The sequence below is a fragment of the Papilio polytes genome, unplaced genomic scaffold, assembly GCF_000836215.1.
Source record: "Papilio polytes unplaced genomic scaffold, Ppol_1.0 DF824303.1, whole genome shotgun sequence".
NCBI classification, from domain to species: domain Eukaryota; kingdom Metazoa; phylum Arthropoda; class Insecta; order Lepidoptera; family Papilionidae; genus Papilio; species Papilio polytes.
The window spans coordinates 2215652-2232689 of NW_013524901.1; the positions used below are offsets into that span (position 1 = coordinate 2215652).

At 35.1% G+C, this 17038-nt stretch overlaps 1 protein-coding gene across 3 annotated transcripts; it reads right to left on the bottom strand.

Annotated features, from left to right (window-relative positions):
- Positions 1–5920: 5920 nt before the first annotated feature.
- On the bottom strand, positions 5921–17038 carry LOC106101975. Of its 3 annotated transcripts, XM_013281370.1 has the most exons (11): positions 16920–17038; positions 11683–12311; positions 11256–11352; positions 10187–10396; positions 9583–9754; positions 9321–9454; positions 8810–9091; positions 7770–7997; positions 7364–7477; positions 6809–7081; positions 5921–6176 (listed from the first exon to the last, which is right to left on the bottom strand). In XM_013281370.1, the coding sequence occupies exons 3-11, from the start codon at positions 11277–11279 to the stop codon at positions 6003–6005; spliced, it is 1611 nt and encodes a 536-aa protein (XP_013136824.1). In that variant the 5' UTR covers positions 11280–11352; positions 11683–12311; positions 16920–17038; the 3' UTR covers positions 5921–6002. The 3 variants fall into 3 exon arrangements, with proteins under 3 accessions (XP_013136824.1, XP_013136838.1, XP_013136830.1); XM_013281384.1 differs by lacking the exon at positions 11256–11352; XM_013281376.1 differs by lacking the exon at positions 11256–11352 and having other exon boundaries at positions 10187–10468.

A 17038-nucleotide genomic window follows, 5' to 3' on the forward strand; every position in this document is an offset into this window, starting at 1 on the left:
CACTATATATAATGCTTGCAATTGAATCACATAAGTAGTACTATTATGAAAGAGTTCGATAAAATATCACATGAAATGAATTTTAGCATCCATAAGATATTAAAAATGTGCAAAATAACTTACCATATACTCTGGTATGTGAGATACATATTGTCTTAGTTAAAATATTTAGTTATCTGAAGAATTTTAACTAATATCTTTTTATAACATAAGCAAATAGATATTTAAGTTTGTTTTAGAAACATATTATATCGAAATCTACGCAGAAAATGTCGTTTGATTTCAGAATAGTTCACCAGGCGCAATGGCAACTTAACGACCGCACGTTACGAGCGGATCATTTGACCCCAAGCGCGAAGTTGGATGATAGCGCGGGTTATCTGCTGCTCATCGGGTTCTCATTGTAACAAAACATTTACACCAAACAGATTCAGCTATACTAAGCGGATTATTTTTATTTCTTCTGAAATTCTGTCGCTTTTTAACCCTTGAATTTGTGATACCAAGTGTCTTTTGTCAAATAAAATTGTTCACAAAAATTATGTTTTCAATCTTACATTGGAGGGCAACAGACCTAGGGGAAGATCACCTATGAGATGGACTGACCAGATAAGAATATGTTACTTACTTAATATTATTATTCCAAAAGTTTAGATGGATGGATGGATTTTTGTTAGAAGGTTTTTACGAATGACTTATCGAATACTGATGAAATTTGACACAGATGTTGACGTCTATATACTATACTAGTTCCAGATGTTCAAACATGAATTGTCTTAAATCTATTAATTATCTTGGCTTTAAAATCTGCGCCAGTGGTATAATAAAAGCACACGTTCCTTATTTAGAGCAGCAGTGTCGAAGGTTCAGGTTGCCCTAATGGTTGCCAACCTCCGATAGGAGATGGCACTCGAAGAAGAAGATACATTGTCTAGAACTAGTTACTAGTTTAATTCCACGCAGACTATATCGCGGGTAACAGTTAATTTCAAATAACTTAAAAATTATATATCTACCAATTTCATAATAAATACTTTTGTACAATCTTCTACAAGATTTTTTAGCAACATTCTTAGATCTTTTCCTTATATTTGTTATTCATTCATAATTAATAACTTGAACCACATATCACATTCGACAGGCTAAGACGTTCTTATCATTCGTATGAGTGAAGACTTCCACTGCACTAACAAAAGTATTAATAAATATCGACATCCCTTACACTCTATTAGCTAAAATAGAAACAACAATATTCACGTACACAAATGTTGACGAATTGTCCGGCTGCTTCGCTGTAAGTTTGTAACTGCGTACTTACCACGAATGGAAGCAATGATAAGCGAGCCGGGCACAAATCTGTGCATGTGCGTTTATAATATGTTTTGTAGGCATTTATTACATATCATAGATAGCTAATTCTCACAAAGACAAAGTGTATTTAACATGGACGTAATAAAAAAGGAACGTCGAGTGATATTTATGTTCAGTGTTCTGTTCGTGATGTTATATTCAGTCGATGCTGAGATACGAGGACTGCTGAACGAGGAGAACAAAGATATGTCGATAACGAGCGAAATGTTCAGTCAGGAAATTCTGGAGGTGACTGACACAACCGATACAAGCGCTAAAAACCCAAGACACGCGTTTAAAGAGAATTTATCAAATTTATTCAATACTGATTGGAGAATATTCCACTCGTTTCTACCGGAAGATGTTTTAGAGAAGAATTACGGCAGCTCACCTCCACCACATCCTGATGATTAGCAAGTAACTTCTTTACATTTTAGTATTTAATTATTCATTGTTAATTATGTGATAGGTAATAATTGTTACATATGGAATTTAGTAATAAATGATTATTCTTTGTTCTTCTTTTTAATTCTATAAATTAGACGTACGTAAGATTAATTCTAACCTTAAAATAAATAAAACAAACCTACACTTGCAAGCAATGGATAAATTTAAATTTGTAAAGACAAAACTAAAGATAAACGAAATTAAAAACGTTTTTAGAACTTATCTATACTATCTATACTAATATAATAAAGCGTAAACACACACTTCTTTGTTGCCTAAGATGTCAGCAATTACAGCATATTTTTTAACAATTCTTTTTTTAATAAAAAGCCCTACACTTACATCACGCTTTAGGCTATATATTTGCACGCCATTAAACTTAGGTGGTAAATATTTTGTATAAAAATCCTAATGTGGGAAAGAGACCATAAGTTGCTGCTAACATCAAGAAAGATTGCTAAGGTTGGTCATGTCATGTCATTTTGACATTTGCTTGACAATTTGACAAATGTAAACAATGAAATAAAATTTTCATAATTTTATGCGAATGAAGCCGCATGGGAACAGCTAGTTAGTTATAATACTTGTATTTAAACAAGGCATTCTCTTTCAGTTAGAAGGAATATAATCGAAATGCATGCAACAATTTCAATACTTAATATGAAAATGATTTAAACTACAAATATGTGTACTGACTTATAAGTTTAGTACAAACTCAAATTTATAACTTGTTTACAATATTTTTTATTGTCTTTATGATTCAAACCGAAATGATGGGGACATAAACCAGAAAGTGTTAAGATTGAATGTGGATGGCTACAAAGGAAGAGGAAGACCGAAGAAAATATGGATGGATTGTGTGAAAGAGGATATGCTTAAGAAAGGAGTGGATTCAGATATGACGGCTGATAGAGATGTATGGAAGAGCAGCACATACTGTGCCGACCCTCCATAAGGGATAAGGGCAAGTGGATGATGATGATTCAAACCGAACTCTTCATCTCTATGGACATAGAAATTAAAGATAAACTCTTAACCTTGGGAAATATTTATACTGTTTGCATATTTTGATCGTTATAAAGGTCAATTAGTGTTAAAATCGTTTGAGATAATTCTCAAGTTGTTTCAACGAACTGACAAAGAAAACATATTTAATAAACATAGAAAGGAATCGCAAATAATAGTGGTAATACTACTATTATAAATGTAAAAGTTTAGATGGATGGATGTTTGCTAGAGTTTGTAGTCTAAACGGCTGAACGTATCTCTATTAAATTCGGCATACATGTAGTAGATAGTCTGGGAGAACACATAGGCTACACTTTTGCTTTTTTATACTGTGCGGGCGGAGTCCTATGCGAAAGCTTGTAAAACGTTTAATTTAAAAACGTCTAATGAAAATCTCAATCTTCATAATTTTCACTCGATACCTTTCTATTTTTCAGTTCAAATACTTCTAAACAATTTTCAAAAATTAATTATTTCGCTAACTAAATGAAAAACAAGTGTATATTCGGTTCATTTATTTTAAACATATTATATGAATTACAAGATATTTTTATAGAATACATGTGTTTACATCTTATTCTTTAATATTTAAACAAGTTAGGCAAAACATTTCGTTTTCATCGAATTACAAAATCATTTTGCAGAGATAAGTCGGTACATAACTTACATATAAAGTTTTTGAAGTAAGATTTTTTTAAAGAATAAATCAATATACAGGTATTTCATAGGAAAGAGTTTAAAAAAGATAAATACAATGCGTTGTTTTATTTCGGTTAATTTGTTAAAAATAAATTACGTTATACGTTCTTTTTGTATTTTAAACACTCTAATTGTATATTTATTTTTGTCTGGAAGAAACGAGAGTAAATTGTAATGTTTGTAATGTATCTTTAAAAGTGTGTTTCCATTGTCGAAACACTTGAATAAAACAAAGTTATTTGTGTTTTTTCAGATATACATAAAACTTTTATCTATGTGTTTCGATGCCAAAAATTTTGTGGATATTTTAAATTATCTGCCAACTTAAAGGCTACAATATTTGGTCAAACTGTTTTATTAATTAAAGAAATATACGCAAAAATGGATGTAATTGTCTATGTGCCACTGTAAATTGATGTCAGATTGATTATTTACTTAAACATTTTGTATTGTCAATAAGGTAATTAGTAAATGATTTCACTTGCTCACTTGTGTATTTAATTCTTTCATTTTCACTGAATATTTGTTATAAGCTTTTAAAAAAAACTATGTTAAACTAAAAATGTAACAACTATAAAAAATCATATATAAAATCTTGTTACACAAGACAATACAATAAAATCACAGGTAAGTCCTTATTTCTAATAATATAAATTTTAAATACAAACTCAATGTTTCTTCTCTAAGAAGATAAATGGGAAATGTAAAAGAAAATACAAATTAGAATACACTACGAGTTATAATTAATTATTTACGGCTTACTCACGTATACTTTTCTTTTTCCGGTGACGGCACCAACCACCGACGGAAAAAGAAAAGTATACGTGAGTAAGCCGTAAATAATTAATTATAAAATGTCTCACGAAAGTTTAAATAATTTAAACACTACGAGTTGTTTACAGAGCAAGTTTTACCAACTTTCGTTAGTCTCGATTTTATGTTACTTTTTTGTACACTGTACCTGAACGTTTCTATGACGTATTTCGACATTCCATAAAAGATAAAGTTTAAAGAAAACTTAACAATATACCGTCGCTAAGGGACATATAATTAGTGAGTCTTTATTAATAAGTCAACGCACATAAACTTAACGCGCATTAAAAAAGCTCCATAAACTTTTCCTCAGGCGTAACAATTTTTACTTACTTACTATATTTATTGAAAAGTTTTAAATACAAATAAACGGAAATGTTTTCTGTAATTCGTGATTTTAAAATTACTTCAAGTTATGTGTTTCTTAAATGTTGAAGTTTTTAAACAGTGTTTACGTTAATGTCTTAAAGTTATGCAAATTCACTTAATTTAACATACATTTGAAATTAAAGATATTTCTTTGGAAATTACCTTACATCTAATTTCATTCATTATTAAAAACTGTTTACTTTAAGGATAATTACTTAATTTTAAACAATTACAATTAGCAAATTAAAATCTTTGTAATTGTTATGACTAAATTAGATAATTGATTTTAATTTATTTCTTACTTAGAAAAAGGATTAGATCCAATACATTAATAACAAAACATAACTCATTTAATGGAATTAACCACTTATATAATAAGAAATAAATAATTAAAATATCAAAAATTACAAAAATCAACAAGCAAAGCGTACAATAAAGGGACCTAAACAATACGTTGAGAGCTTTTAGTCTAAAGACAAATTCAAGTATACATTATTATATACTAGCTTTCGCCCACGACTCCGTCTGCGTGGAATTAAAAAAAAATGAGTAGCCTATGTGTTCTTCCAGACTATCTTTTACATCTATGTCACGTTTCATCGAGATCCCTTGAGCCGTTTAGGCTACACACTCTAACATCCATCCATCTAAACTATCGCATTTATAATATTAGTAAAATGAGAGTAAAAACGTACATCTTACCACATTACGGTATACTAAGTATATCTTAAACAACATAATTATTAAATTAAACTCCGCTAGAATCTTAGATCTAACATTTAGTAAGAACATAATTATTTATGTTTTGTACTAAATGCACCATGTAGTTGCCGCACGATACGAATAGTTTCAAATTTTGAATTTTAAGTTTTTTTACATCGTCGAGTATTTTAAAGTGAACCTTATTTGTTCACGTCCAATTTCAGTTACGATTTTCAATTTATTTTTTCGGGATTTCAAGTAACCCGAAAAAACACAATTTCGTGAATAGTTTTACTGACTAGTCATTTCTAGTGATAAGAAAACGTATTTGGATATAATAGTTTCGAATATCCAAGGAATTGTTTATTAATATAATTTAAATAAATATACCGAATTACTACAAAGTGATATTATCTTTCATGTATTCTAAACAAGACTTATTTATGCTAAATGTTGTTTGCACTCTAATTGTATACAAAGAATAATAAAGTCATTTTCCTTGATTATTTAATTCAAATTGGAATTCGACTACTGACATATATATATCTTGTTTTATTAAAGAAAATGTGACATATATATCGTATGCGATATTCAAAGGACAATAACCGTTTGGTTTAAACCTTGGTCTTCTGTTTGTTTATAAGTGCGTTGAGAAGCTTGATCTTGGCCTTCAACTCCTTGTAGCGGATGTATTCCTCCTCGTTGCCCTTCTTGTCGTCCTTCTGCAGCTTCCTGCTGTGCTGCTGCTCGAAGTTCACCTCATACTCCTTGATGCCGCGACGCAGCACCTGGAGATATCGAAGCAAATAAGGATTAAGAAATTTGAAAGGAGAAAGACAAATAATGACGTCATTTAATAATTAATTAGATTAATCGTATATTAACCACAATTTGTATTTATCTTTTAATTGGTATAACTGTTATTGTATTTGTTAATTTCTTATTTTTCAATAAAATTATTGCTATTTCTATTTCATGATTTACGAAACCTTAAAGATTTTTAATATTTCAGGGCAATTCTGTGATCTGTGGTATATTTATGGATTTACTCGTTACAAACGCTTCCCTCCTGAATCAATTAATTCAATAATCTTCAATCAGTTAGGTAGGTAGATACGTGAGCGTCGGTGGCTCAGAAGTTTGAGCACTTGACTTGTAACCTACAGGTCCTGGGCTCGAATCTCGCCATGACACAATGTGGTTTTCGATTTTTTATTTTCATATGTACATAATTTATTCGACGTTATTACCATTAAGGAAAACCGTGCTACGCATATCGGCAAGGACATTCAAAGATATTTGTGAAGTCAACCCGCAGGCTAGCGTTGTTGGCTATGTTATAGTCATCCCTAAGGGTAGGCTACGAGCCCCTCAGTGGGGACGTACAGTGAGTTGGTGATGTGATGATTTAGATACTCACACACTTGTGCAGCTTGGCGTCGGCGAGCGCGCGCGTGAGGTCGTCAAGTCCGAGGCAGTGCAGGCCGGCGTTGGCCTGGTCGTCGCTGGCGGCAGACTGCGCGCTCGAGGAGGACCGCATCTCCTCCCCCGCGGAGCTCCCCTCCCCCGCCTCGCACACCTCGCGCGCCTCACGCACCTCACGGACCTCACGGACCTCATACACCTCGCGCACCTCAGGCACCTCTCGGTACCGCAACGACTGCACGTTGTCTATGATATCTGTTGTGTCTTGCTGTATCAAAGAAAGTGTATAGTTTAATGAAGGTGTCTCATATGCAATCTACAAACACGTCTCCTTATTGACTAGCTATTGCTCGCGAGTTCGTCTGCGTGGAATTAAAAAATAATAGAAATATAGTCTATGTTACTCACTGATAACGTAGCTTTTTATTGGTGATTTTTTGAAATCGGTTCATTATTTTTTGAGTTATTTCAATACATACAAAAATACTAATCTTTCCTCTGCATATTATGTATAGAAGTATAGATAAAAATGCCGAGGTTAAGTATTTACCTGGGAGGAGTCGGTGCCGCGCTCCTGAGAGTCGCTGGAGCTGTCCAAGCTGCTATTGAACACAATAGCCTCGTGCTCGTGGATGGTCGCCAGCTCGCCGTTATTGCCGATTATCTTCAAATCACAAATAAAATCAATCACCGAATAAAACCAAATGAAAGTGTAGGCGATGTAACCCTTATTGTAAACTAGCCATCGCCCGTGAATCATGTTCTATATCTGCCAAAATTCATAGACATCCGTTAAGACTACAAACTCTAACAAACATTGATACATCAATCTAAACTTTACTATTTTTTAACATTGGTAAGAAAATTTAAATCTATCATTAACATTAGCTGAATCTCTGGTAGAGAAAGTTTAAATAGTACCTATGAAAGTAGAGCAATAAGCAAAGTATACTTACAGGGTCATTGCGTGCTGCAGCAAGAGCCCTTTTAACAGCTCGGTACCGCTCGTAGAGATGGCGTGCGGCGCCGCGCTCCGCGGAGTGCATGGGCGGGCGGCCGCGCGCCGCCTCCAGCCGCAGCAGCGCGCGCTGCACGCACAGCTTCTCCGCCGACAGCTGCGCGCCCGACCACCGCGTCTCATTCACCGCAGATCGACCGTCCAACTCACGACAACCCTGCAGCCACTGGAACAACATGAAATAAATTAACTACCATAGAGAATCCATGGCTGCAATTTGGAGGGAATGAGGAATCTTGGAATTCAACCAACTCGCACTTGGCCATCATGGTAACTAAAACCTAGTCACCTAAAGGTAAATAGATAGAGAGGTGGCAATTAGAATTTGTAAACGAAATGCTTTGGCAAAGCTGGGCAATGGCATAGGCAAAGCTTGTGCGACAAAACGATAAAACCAGCTAGTGCCCCGAACTCTCACCTTGTCCGCACATGCGGAGCCCAATGAGGTCCCCTCGCGTTCAGAGTCTTGTAACGCTACATCATAGTGCCTACCCTTAGAGAACATTTTACACTCCTCAGCATCCTAAAACAACATTATCAACTTGCAATACACAGAAACCTAACCAAAAGCTATAAAAATCTCATTCGCATTGTCCTCGTACCGACGATTTTTCAACATGAAAAAAAAAGACCTTTCACGCAGAAACTACTCGATGAGTTTTGATAAAATTTTCCATTAGTAAATAGCACAAAAGACAATAACTTAAAAGTAACTGTAAATGTAACTTAGGTAGAAAAACATTACTATTACTTTAATATACTTTCAAAGTTCTAAAATTCAGCAACAGCATTAAATGTAACTAGTTTTTTTATTCGCAAGCGGTGAGTTAGAAACATCTCTACAATCTATAAATTGTGCATCTTTTAAAGACAAGGAAAAGGTCCTTAAATAAAAGGTGAGAGATCAAAATTCTCTTAATAAAATGTAAAAGAGTAAAAATCTTTACCAACTACGTCAAAATGATAATGCGGCATTACCTCTTCAATATCACGGACGAGTTCTGACATCGGTTTATCGCTGTTAAGCGCTGCATCCAGCTTCGCATCTCTCTCCTTCTGTTGTTTAGCAGCTTTAGCTTTAAGTGCGTACTCTAAGGGATCTGTTTTTATGCAGCGCTTTTCCGCTTGTAGCTTGCGTAGAGTTTCATGCATTCGCGTCAGTTGCACGTCGGTGATGCGGTCACTCGGCGTGATCGAGCGACCGTTCTGAACTTCGTACTCATTCTCATACTTTGTAATGTTCTTCTTTAACACACTTATCTGAAACAAAGTACATAATAAAGAAATTCAATTAACGAGTTCATCTCCTTCTTTCTACACTGCTAATTGTAGTCAATTTGAATTGCGTTTGATGCAGCATGAAAATATTATAGTTAGTTCTTTGTCATTAAAGATTTTGTTGTTATGTTCGTTAAGCTAACACTTGACCACAAATCCAACTGATGTATTTTTAGCATCACGAGGAAAAATCTATAGAAGCAAGGTTTACCTTCTTATTGATCTTGTCAAGCCGCCGGTCTGCAGTGGGCTGAACTCGACGCGGAGCAACGCTGCGCTCGTTGCGCCGCGCGTGCTCCACTTCCTCGTGTCGACCGACTGTCTCCACGCGCTCCAACTCACCCACTGCGAAATACACGACATCCACATATCATTTTCTATAATAACAACAGCCTGATTCTTATGTAGGCAATTGAAAAAATGGAAATGGATTTAATGGTTGATAGATTTCGACGTCTATCAAAATGGCTTACGTTCTGGTTTTGGAACGAGATACTCGTATTGCGGTGGTGTGATGCAGCGGAAATCATCATGGAAGATCTCGTTTTCTTTGGGTTGTCGTGGTATGCGCGCGGGAGGGCGGCGACGCTTGCCTCCCTGCTGAGGACGTCGTGCGCGGGACAGACGCTCTGCACGACGTTCCGACTGAAAAATAACACGATAATAAGAATGGTTCCTTCTTCTTTAGATCGTTAATGATGAAAACGAGTAACGCAGTTTTTTGACTGAAGACAATGATTGCTTGCAGCGTATCAATCGTAAGGTTATGGCTCATGAATGAATTTAATTGCAAAGCAATTGCCAAGAACAGAGCACTATCAAAACGATCTCAAATGTGACGAGCATTAATAGCCAGCTGGGATTCGAACCCTTGCTTGTAAAATAGTACTAGCACTGTATAATGTACTCTTAAAAAGTGGTAAAGTTTCCGGCAAACCGCTTGAACTGATTATAAAGCGCAAAAAGCTTCTTGTTTGATAAGTATGTAGACATCTTAATTTTAATTTTTGTGTATTGGGGGACTTCACTTAATTACTCAAGTTCAATAAGTTAGCTGGCATTTGTACAGTTAGAGACCTCGATGCGGTTGTGGTCATGCAGCGGCGGCGGCGGGGGCATCGGGTCCAGCGGCGGCGGGGGCGGGGCGCGCTCTTCGCTGTGCGGACGGCGCTCCTTGCGTTCGTGCGCGCAGCCGGAGTCGCGGCGCTCGCGTCGCTTGCGTGCCTCTCGCTCGCACTCGGGCGCCGCCATATCTTCCGTCTTGTCCCGCTCCCGCTCCCGCTCGCACTGCGCACGCCACCCGCCCTCTGATATTACTACCCGCCGCTCGCTCGAGCACTCTGTGCTGTGCCCGTAGCCCTAACCATAGCCAATTCTGTTAGTGTCAGTGTACAGTCATATGAAATATTTCTTATCTTTGTGATGGTGTGGTTCAAAAATGCGTTGTTAATTGTAAAGCTTTTCAGTACTATTCTATTTCTTGGACAACCCTCTTATAACTATTCCTAGACACTACCAGATTTAAAAACATATTATAAATATTTATCGCATTTTTGAACCTTAACAAGTGATAAAGCTATATTTAAATTGCAACTCGTAATGAACCATAATATTCTGTGAATTTGTGTCTTTAAATATATACATAATTGCGAAAACTTATAAAAGTACATGGGAACGTAGTTTTTTTTTTAAAAGTTAAAAATTTACAAACGCTCTCGCTGAAAAGCAATAATGTTAAAGTGTTGCCAATGGTACTTATATTTATAATAATTAAAGCTAGTATAAAATTTTCTACGACGTCTTCGCGCAAATTTGTGTATGAAAGTAAAGGGTGACTGGTAAAGTGATACAATGTGAAAAAAAATACGCACAGATTTCTTCGTTTTAATTTTATGCCTTATTCCTTATACTCGTATGGTTGAAAATTATTTGATTCTACGTAGTCCGTCTAGTTTTAATAAATTGTAGAGTGTATTTTGTATGATTTTCATTATTTATACAATATTTACTTTCCCAGTACCCTTAAAATTGCGCAAGCGTTCAAAAATATCAAGCTTATAAACATATAAGGCCAATAGTTGATAATTTGTGATATCTACTTGATATTATTTATGATTCTAACCCCATTGCCTAATGTTTCAAGTACCTGAGTTATTTCCAACAGTATCATGATCGCTTCAGGCAAAGTTAACACGTGTAACTAAATCCCTCAATTTCCAAAAGTTTTCGGCCGAAATGCGTTTCTGAAAAAGCATCAATAGCACATGCAGTCGGCTCCCGCTACAATAGACTAGAAATCTCTTTTTTTATATTATAAAGTGACAAACGAGCACGCGACGACGGAATCCGCCAGAATGGCGATGCGATCGCTGCCCATACGCATCAATTGCAGATGAGTTGCCTACCCTTAATCGACGGATGAGAGAATATTTCCCCTTCCTATGCGGCTCCGCCGTCAAATCCACCTTTCCTTCCCAATCTTTTCCTCTTAAGAAAAAGGTGGATAGGAAAAGCGACTATAATTAGGCTAAAATCTGCTAACCTTATTTTAATATAATTATCAAGACACTTACAATACAGTATCTTGCAGCCTCTACAATGGTGTCCAAGATTCTAGAAAAATTGTATCTCCGGCTGGCCAGGGTCGAATGGGGCCCGCTTTTGGGCAAAACCCCTTCCACGATCCACGACCGCTTTCAGAGCAAATGAACTATTGCTTATCCCTTGATGTAAAACAAAATGAAAGAAACAAAACGTAACGGCGAATCATAAACGCGCGCCGTTTTGACGGAACACTTAAATCTACACACGAATTTAACAACTAGTTTATTAATGAAATTTATTTGATTATATCACTCTGCACTGGCATATCTCGATCGCGGCACATAGTTTAGTGACGTCACTTATAGTCTAATAAAAAACGTCCCGTACGCAATTTATGGTTGCTTCAGAAAATGCGTCGACACCAGTCTGTAATTTAGCATTGATATTTGAAATGTGAAGTTAGAGTTCTTAGCTCCTACAAGCTGTTGTTAATTCTCATGTTTCCCATTTTGATTGTTTTTCTTATCGGGATTGATAAATATATGAAATGTTTTCTTCGTTCAGTTGTCGTCTGTCATTATTTAATAGATTTTGATTATTCCAATAATGTAAATGGTTGAGTTGATAAAATCTCCGATGTTTTCATAGATTTTCTGATCTGAAACAAGAAAATTATTATTAGTAATTTTAAAACATTGATATAATTATAACTAGCGATATTAATTTAAACACTGAAGTAGCGGTCCCACAAGGAATGCGCGCGAATATCCATCCTTCTAATGACATTGACAGCTGTCAGTTGGAGATGTGACGTATATGTTACCAATCTAGTGCTGCGCCAATTCTACAGCGGCACTAATATTCTTCTTGAGTAACGAGCCCCATAAACTGTCTTAATTGGATGAATTTATATACTGATGTCATAACTAAATAAGATTAAAGTCTAAAAAGATATTCTAGCGTTGGACAAAGTTAATTAGGTATCTAATTTATTATGTAACTTGTGTACGAAAAATGATGCCCTAAACGTAAATGGATTATAGTAAACACAGAAATCCTTGAACTGCTGTTTTGGCACATTTTCAAGGACCGATTCTATTACGTTTAAAATTCATTATAACAGCAATACTGGGAGTGTTTTACGATACACTAATTTGGTTGTTTTATTTAAAGAACACTACTTCATTAAATTAGTGACGCACGAACTATGTAAACTAGTTTTTACACGTGACTGTGCATAATTGACCCTTTATTTTTAACAGTGATAGAGCCCGCTTTAACATCTTCGCACGAATGGGCCGGCTTGCCAGGTGTAATACCACGATTACACAGAAAACAGGCGTGAAGTAGAAGCAATGCCGCGTTTCGTCTGATAAGTGTGGTGCCTGAGACCTAATTTTAGTCCCTTTCACTTTCCACCCTTTTCTTAAGACGAGAGGATGGCAAGGAAAAGTGGATTTGACGGTGGAGGAGACGCATAGGAAGGTGAAACGTCCTCTTCATATGCGTCTCCTGCTCCGTCAATTAAGGGTAGGCGACGCATCTGCAATTGCGGATGTTTATGGGCAGCGGTCGCTTTCCATTTCGGTGGATTCAGGCGGCCGCTTGCTCGTTTGCCACCTCATATTATAAAAAAAATCAATAGTGACCAGTTCGACGAAAAACTAATTTTAAAAATTCTGCTGAATAATTGTTATTAGTGTGTGGTTACCAAATGTAAAACTCCGTCGAATTAAGGGTTAAAAAAAGTTGTAATCTTATGTTACTCAGTGATAATATATTTCGAGTCAATCAAGGTACGAACGTAATGTCGATTAAATGGTTTGAATTGATACACTTCTTCAAATTCCATCACAGTATTGACATTGTCTTCTATTGGAACGTCCTTCTCAGCATATTCTATTACTACAATGGCTTGTTATATCTCAAATCATAACAGAACATAAAACAGTTGGCTGTATACGGCTCCGTTGATGATAAACTACTTAGGAATTCTAATATTAAAGCAGTTGCTCGCATTCTTTAATAAATTCGGACGAACGTAAGTCATATTTATTTATTTGCACTGCAACAACCACTAACACGTTTGTCATCTTTCAATCTTACTAATATTATAAATGTGAAAGTTTAGATGGATGGATGTTTGTTAGAGTTTGTAGCCTAAACGGCTGAAGGGATCTCGATGAAATTTAGGCATAGATGTAGTAGTCTGGAAGAACACATAGGCTACTTACTTTTTTTTTTAATTTCGCGCGGATGAAGTCGCGGGCGAAAGCTAGTTCAACAATAAATGCTTAAGGTTCATGACGATATACTAGCTTTGGCCCGTAACTCCGAACGCACGGAATTTAAAATTAGTAAGTAAACTATTTTTCCAGACTATGTTCTACACTTATGCAAATCATCGATATCTTTAAGCAGTTTTGAAGGTAAGCAGAAGTGAACATATATTCAAACATTTATATTCTCAGGGCCTGTCACACCACTGGCTGATAGAGGCTCAGATAGCTTAAAATGGAGTCACTGTCGGATAAGGGAACAAAATCCGATATTCCCATAATATATTTTACACATTGGATTATTAGACAATTTACAATTTGGTGGGACATGCCCTTAATAATCTAGAGTTGTCAACATCAAGAAAACAATGTGGTTACGTAATATAGTAATTCAATACGTGGTGTGTTATATAATACGAGTCGGGTTTCTACATTAACATAATATCACATCCGACACGTAATTAGTACCCGTCAGTTAATGTGTTGACATACAATGGGGAAGCATTATATTTGTACCGGTGTTTTATTTCCGATTAGCTTTCGCCCGAGTGGGGTTAAAAACAAATGTAAGTAGCGTACGTGTTCTTCCAGACTCTCCTCTAAATCTATGCCAAATTTCATCCAGATCAGTTCAGCAGTTTAGGCTACAAACTCTAACAAATCCATCCATTCATAATTTATATTTTTAATATTAGCAATATTGTAGTTTTGAATAAGACCAAAAATCGATACAAAATATCTTGACTGTTTCTGTATAATTATTATTACAGGCTTCTATCAACCTAATAAATAAGAAGATTACCTAAAGATTAGAAGATATAAAATAACAAAACATTACGATATATAAGCGGTACCCCTATTGTCTTAAAACAGAAATTCACATATCCGGTCACATTTAATCGAGTTCTAGAATATTTTTAATAATTTGTATTTGTTCATATTTTTTAAAAATAATTCATTTAAGACAAAGGCTACGAAAAAGCGTCAATAAAAACTCATATTGCGTCATATTTTGACCTACGTAGCGACCTTCGTAGCACGTACTACGTAGTTGCTACGAACTTTCGTTTTGACTTGATGAGCGTATTGTCTTCTATCTACGTATGAGCGCGTTACATAATTTTCATAATTATTTTTAAGGTCGACTTCGAGATTCAACAATTCACATTTTTAATATACAGCTATCTAATTAGGCATTCCGTCTAAAAGTAACAATCTTATTAAATTAAAGCAAACTCCAAAAAAGACGATTAAAAATACATGAACAGACATCGTTTGTAACTTTCAGTTCAGGCCCTTGAAGCTTTTATAACACCAAATCTATAAAGACAAGTACACTTTTACGTTGTATTAAACTTGGTCCAAATTTATGGCAAAATGCCAACATTTTCTACGTTGCACAAGTATTCAGCTAACGAGTACATTTTTATATAAACAATTCCCTTTTGTATTTCCCGGCATAGTTTATAAATTATTGGTAAACATTACAATAAAAATACTACCTATTTAGACTTTAGGAAAGTAAACATTTACATGTATTAAAATCTGAAATATGTATTAAAAGATGGAATTAGAGGCTCTAACTAAAGAGTGATGTTTGGACACAAAATATAAAATTTAATTGTAATAAACTGCGACTTGAGTCTAATTTTAAAATTACAAAACATCTTTCAAAACTTTAAACAGATAATAAAAACCTTTTCCTTTTTGTAAACTGCTACCGGCTTGTTATAAATATTTAAGCGCTTTGCAAAGACTTGTTTTGTCTAAACATAACTGCGCAGTACGTTTTGTTAGACGCAAACATGTCTGCGATAGAACACATAAGAATATGAATACATGTATAAAGATGTACTTTTAAGAATGTCGCAAGCTGTTTAATAAATTGGCATATCTATCAGTCGGGCTGTCATGGTCCGAGATACAACGCAGAGCCCAAGACAGAGCGAGCTGGCGGCGTACTGTGGACGCCCTCCGCCCCACTTTGGGAACGTAGGAATAGAAGAGAAGAGATATCTACCAGTAATTGATAACTAATTTATAAACCTAATTATAACAATTATTTTTTCTGCTATGAAACTATATGTATAACTAATTAAAGGAGATAAATACAAAGAGGCAACTGAGAAAATTACTTCAAATTTCTTCGTAATGATGTTCTTTCTCTTTTCTTATTTTGTACACATATTCGTTTCCCCGTTTCTATACGTCTTTTTGTGTTATTAAAAGGGAGACTTACCCTTAGTGTATAGGATATTTATATTTTTTGACCAATTATCGCCTCTAATTGCGTCAGAAAGTAATAGCTAAAATAAGGTAGATTATTGGAATGTATGTTGTTTTTTATAATCGTCATCATCACCAGCTCACTATACGTCCCCACCGAGGGGCTCGGAGCCTAACCTAAGTAAGGGTGACTAGACCATATTTTTATAAGATATAAAACAAAAGAGGTTTCTTGGTGTAGAATTATAATTTCCATTTAAATCTTGAGTATTTGCAATGGTATTTGACCCGGTTATCATCCGGGATCGACGTTCGCGTGGGCGTGTCACGTATCCGTGCGGTAAGGGCTTGTGCGGTAATAAATTATTGTTGACTATTTACAGTACATTTGTATTTCTAATGAACGAAACGTTTATGGATCTGTTTATAACATGTAAAAACTTTCATGTTACCTTTGTACAATGTAAATTAAAAAAGAGAGTTACTAAATACTGTAAATAATAAAAAAATTGTTTGGCTGAACAGATTTTTGTTTCTTCTAAAACTGTAATACTGTTCAAGTAATCTATTATTTGGCAAAATGAAAAGGTTTTCTATAAATTTTACGTTTTATATTACCATTTTTTTAAAGGTTTTCTTGAAAATCTACGATTTAAAACCAATTCAAATTAAATGAAAGTTGACTAAATTATGACTTTGTTCCATATTCAATTTTTTTCAGATTAGAAAGTAAAATTGTAAAATGTTAATATTGCACTTACCTCATTTGCCGATGGACCAATTCACAATTTTCTCCTCCTCCGACAGGTTGGATAAACAAGGAAGTGATGTCAGATCACGGAATGGCGTCGCAAAGAAAATGGCGGATGAAAATGTCCGT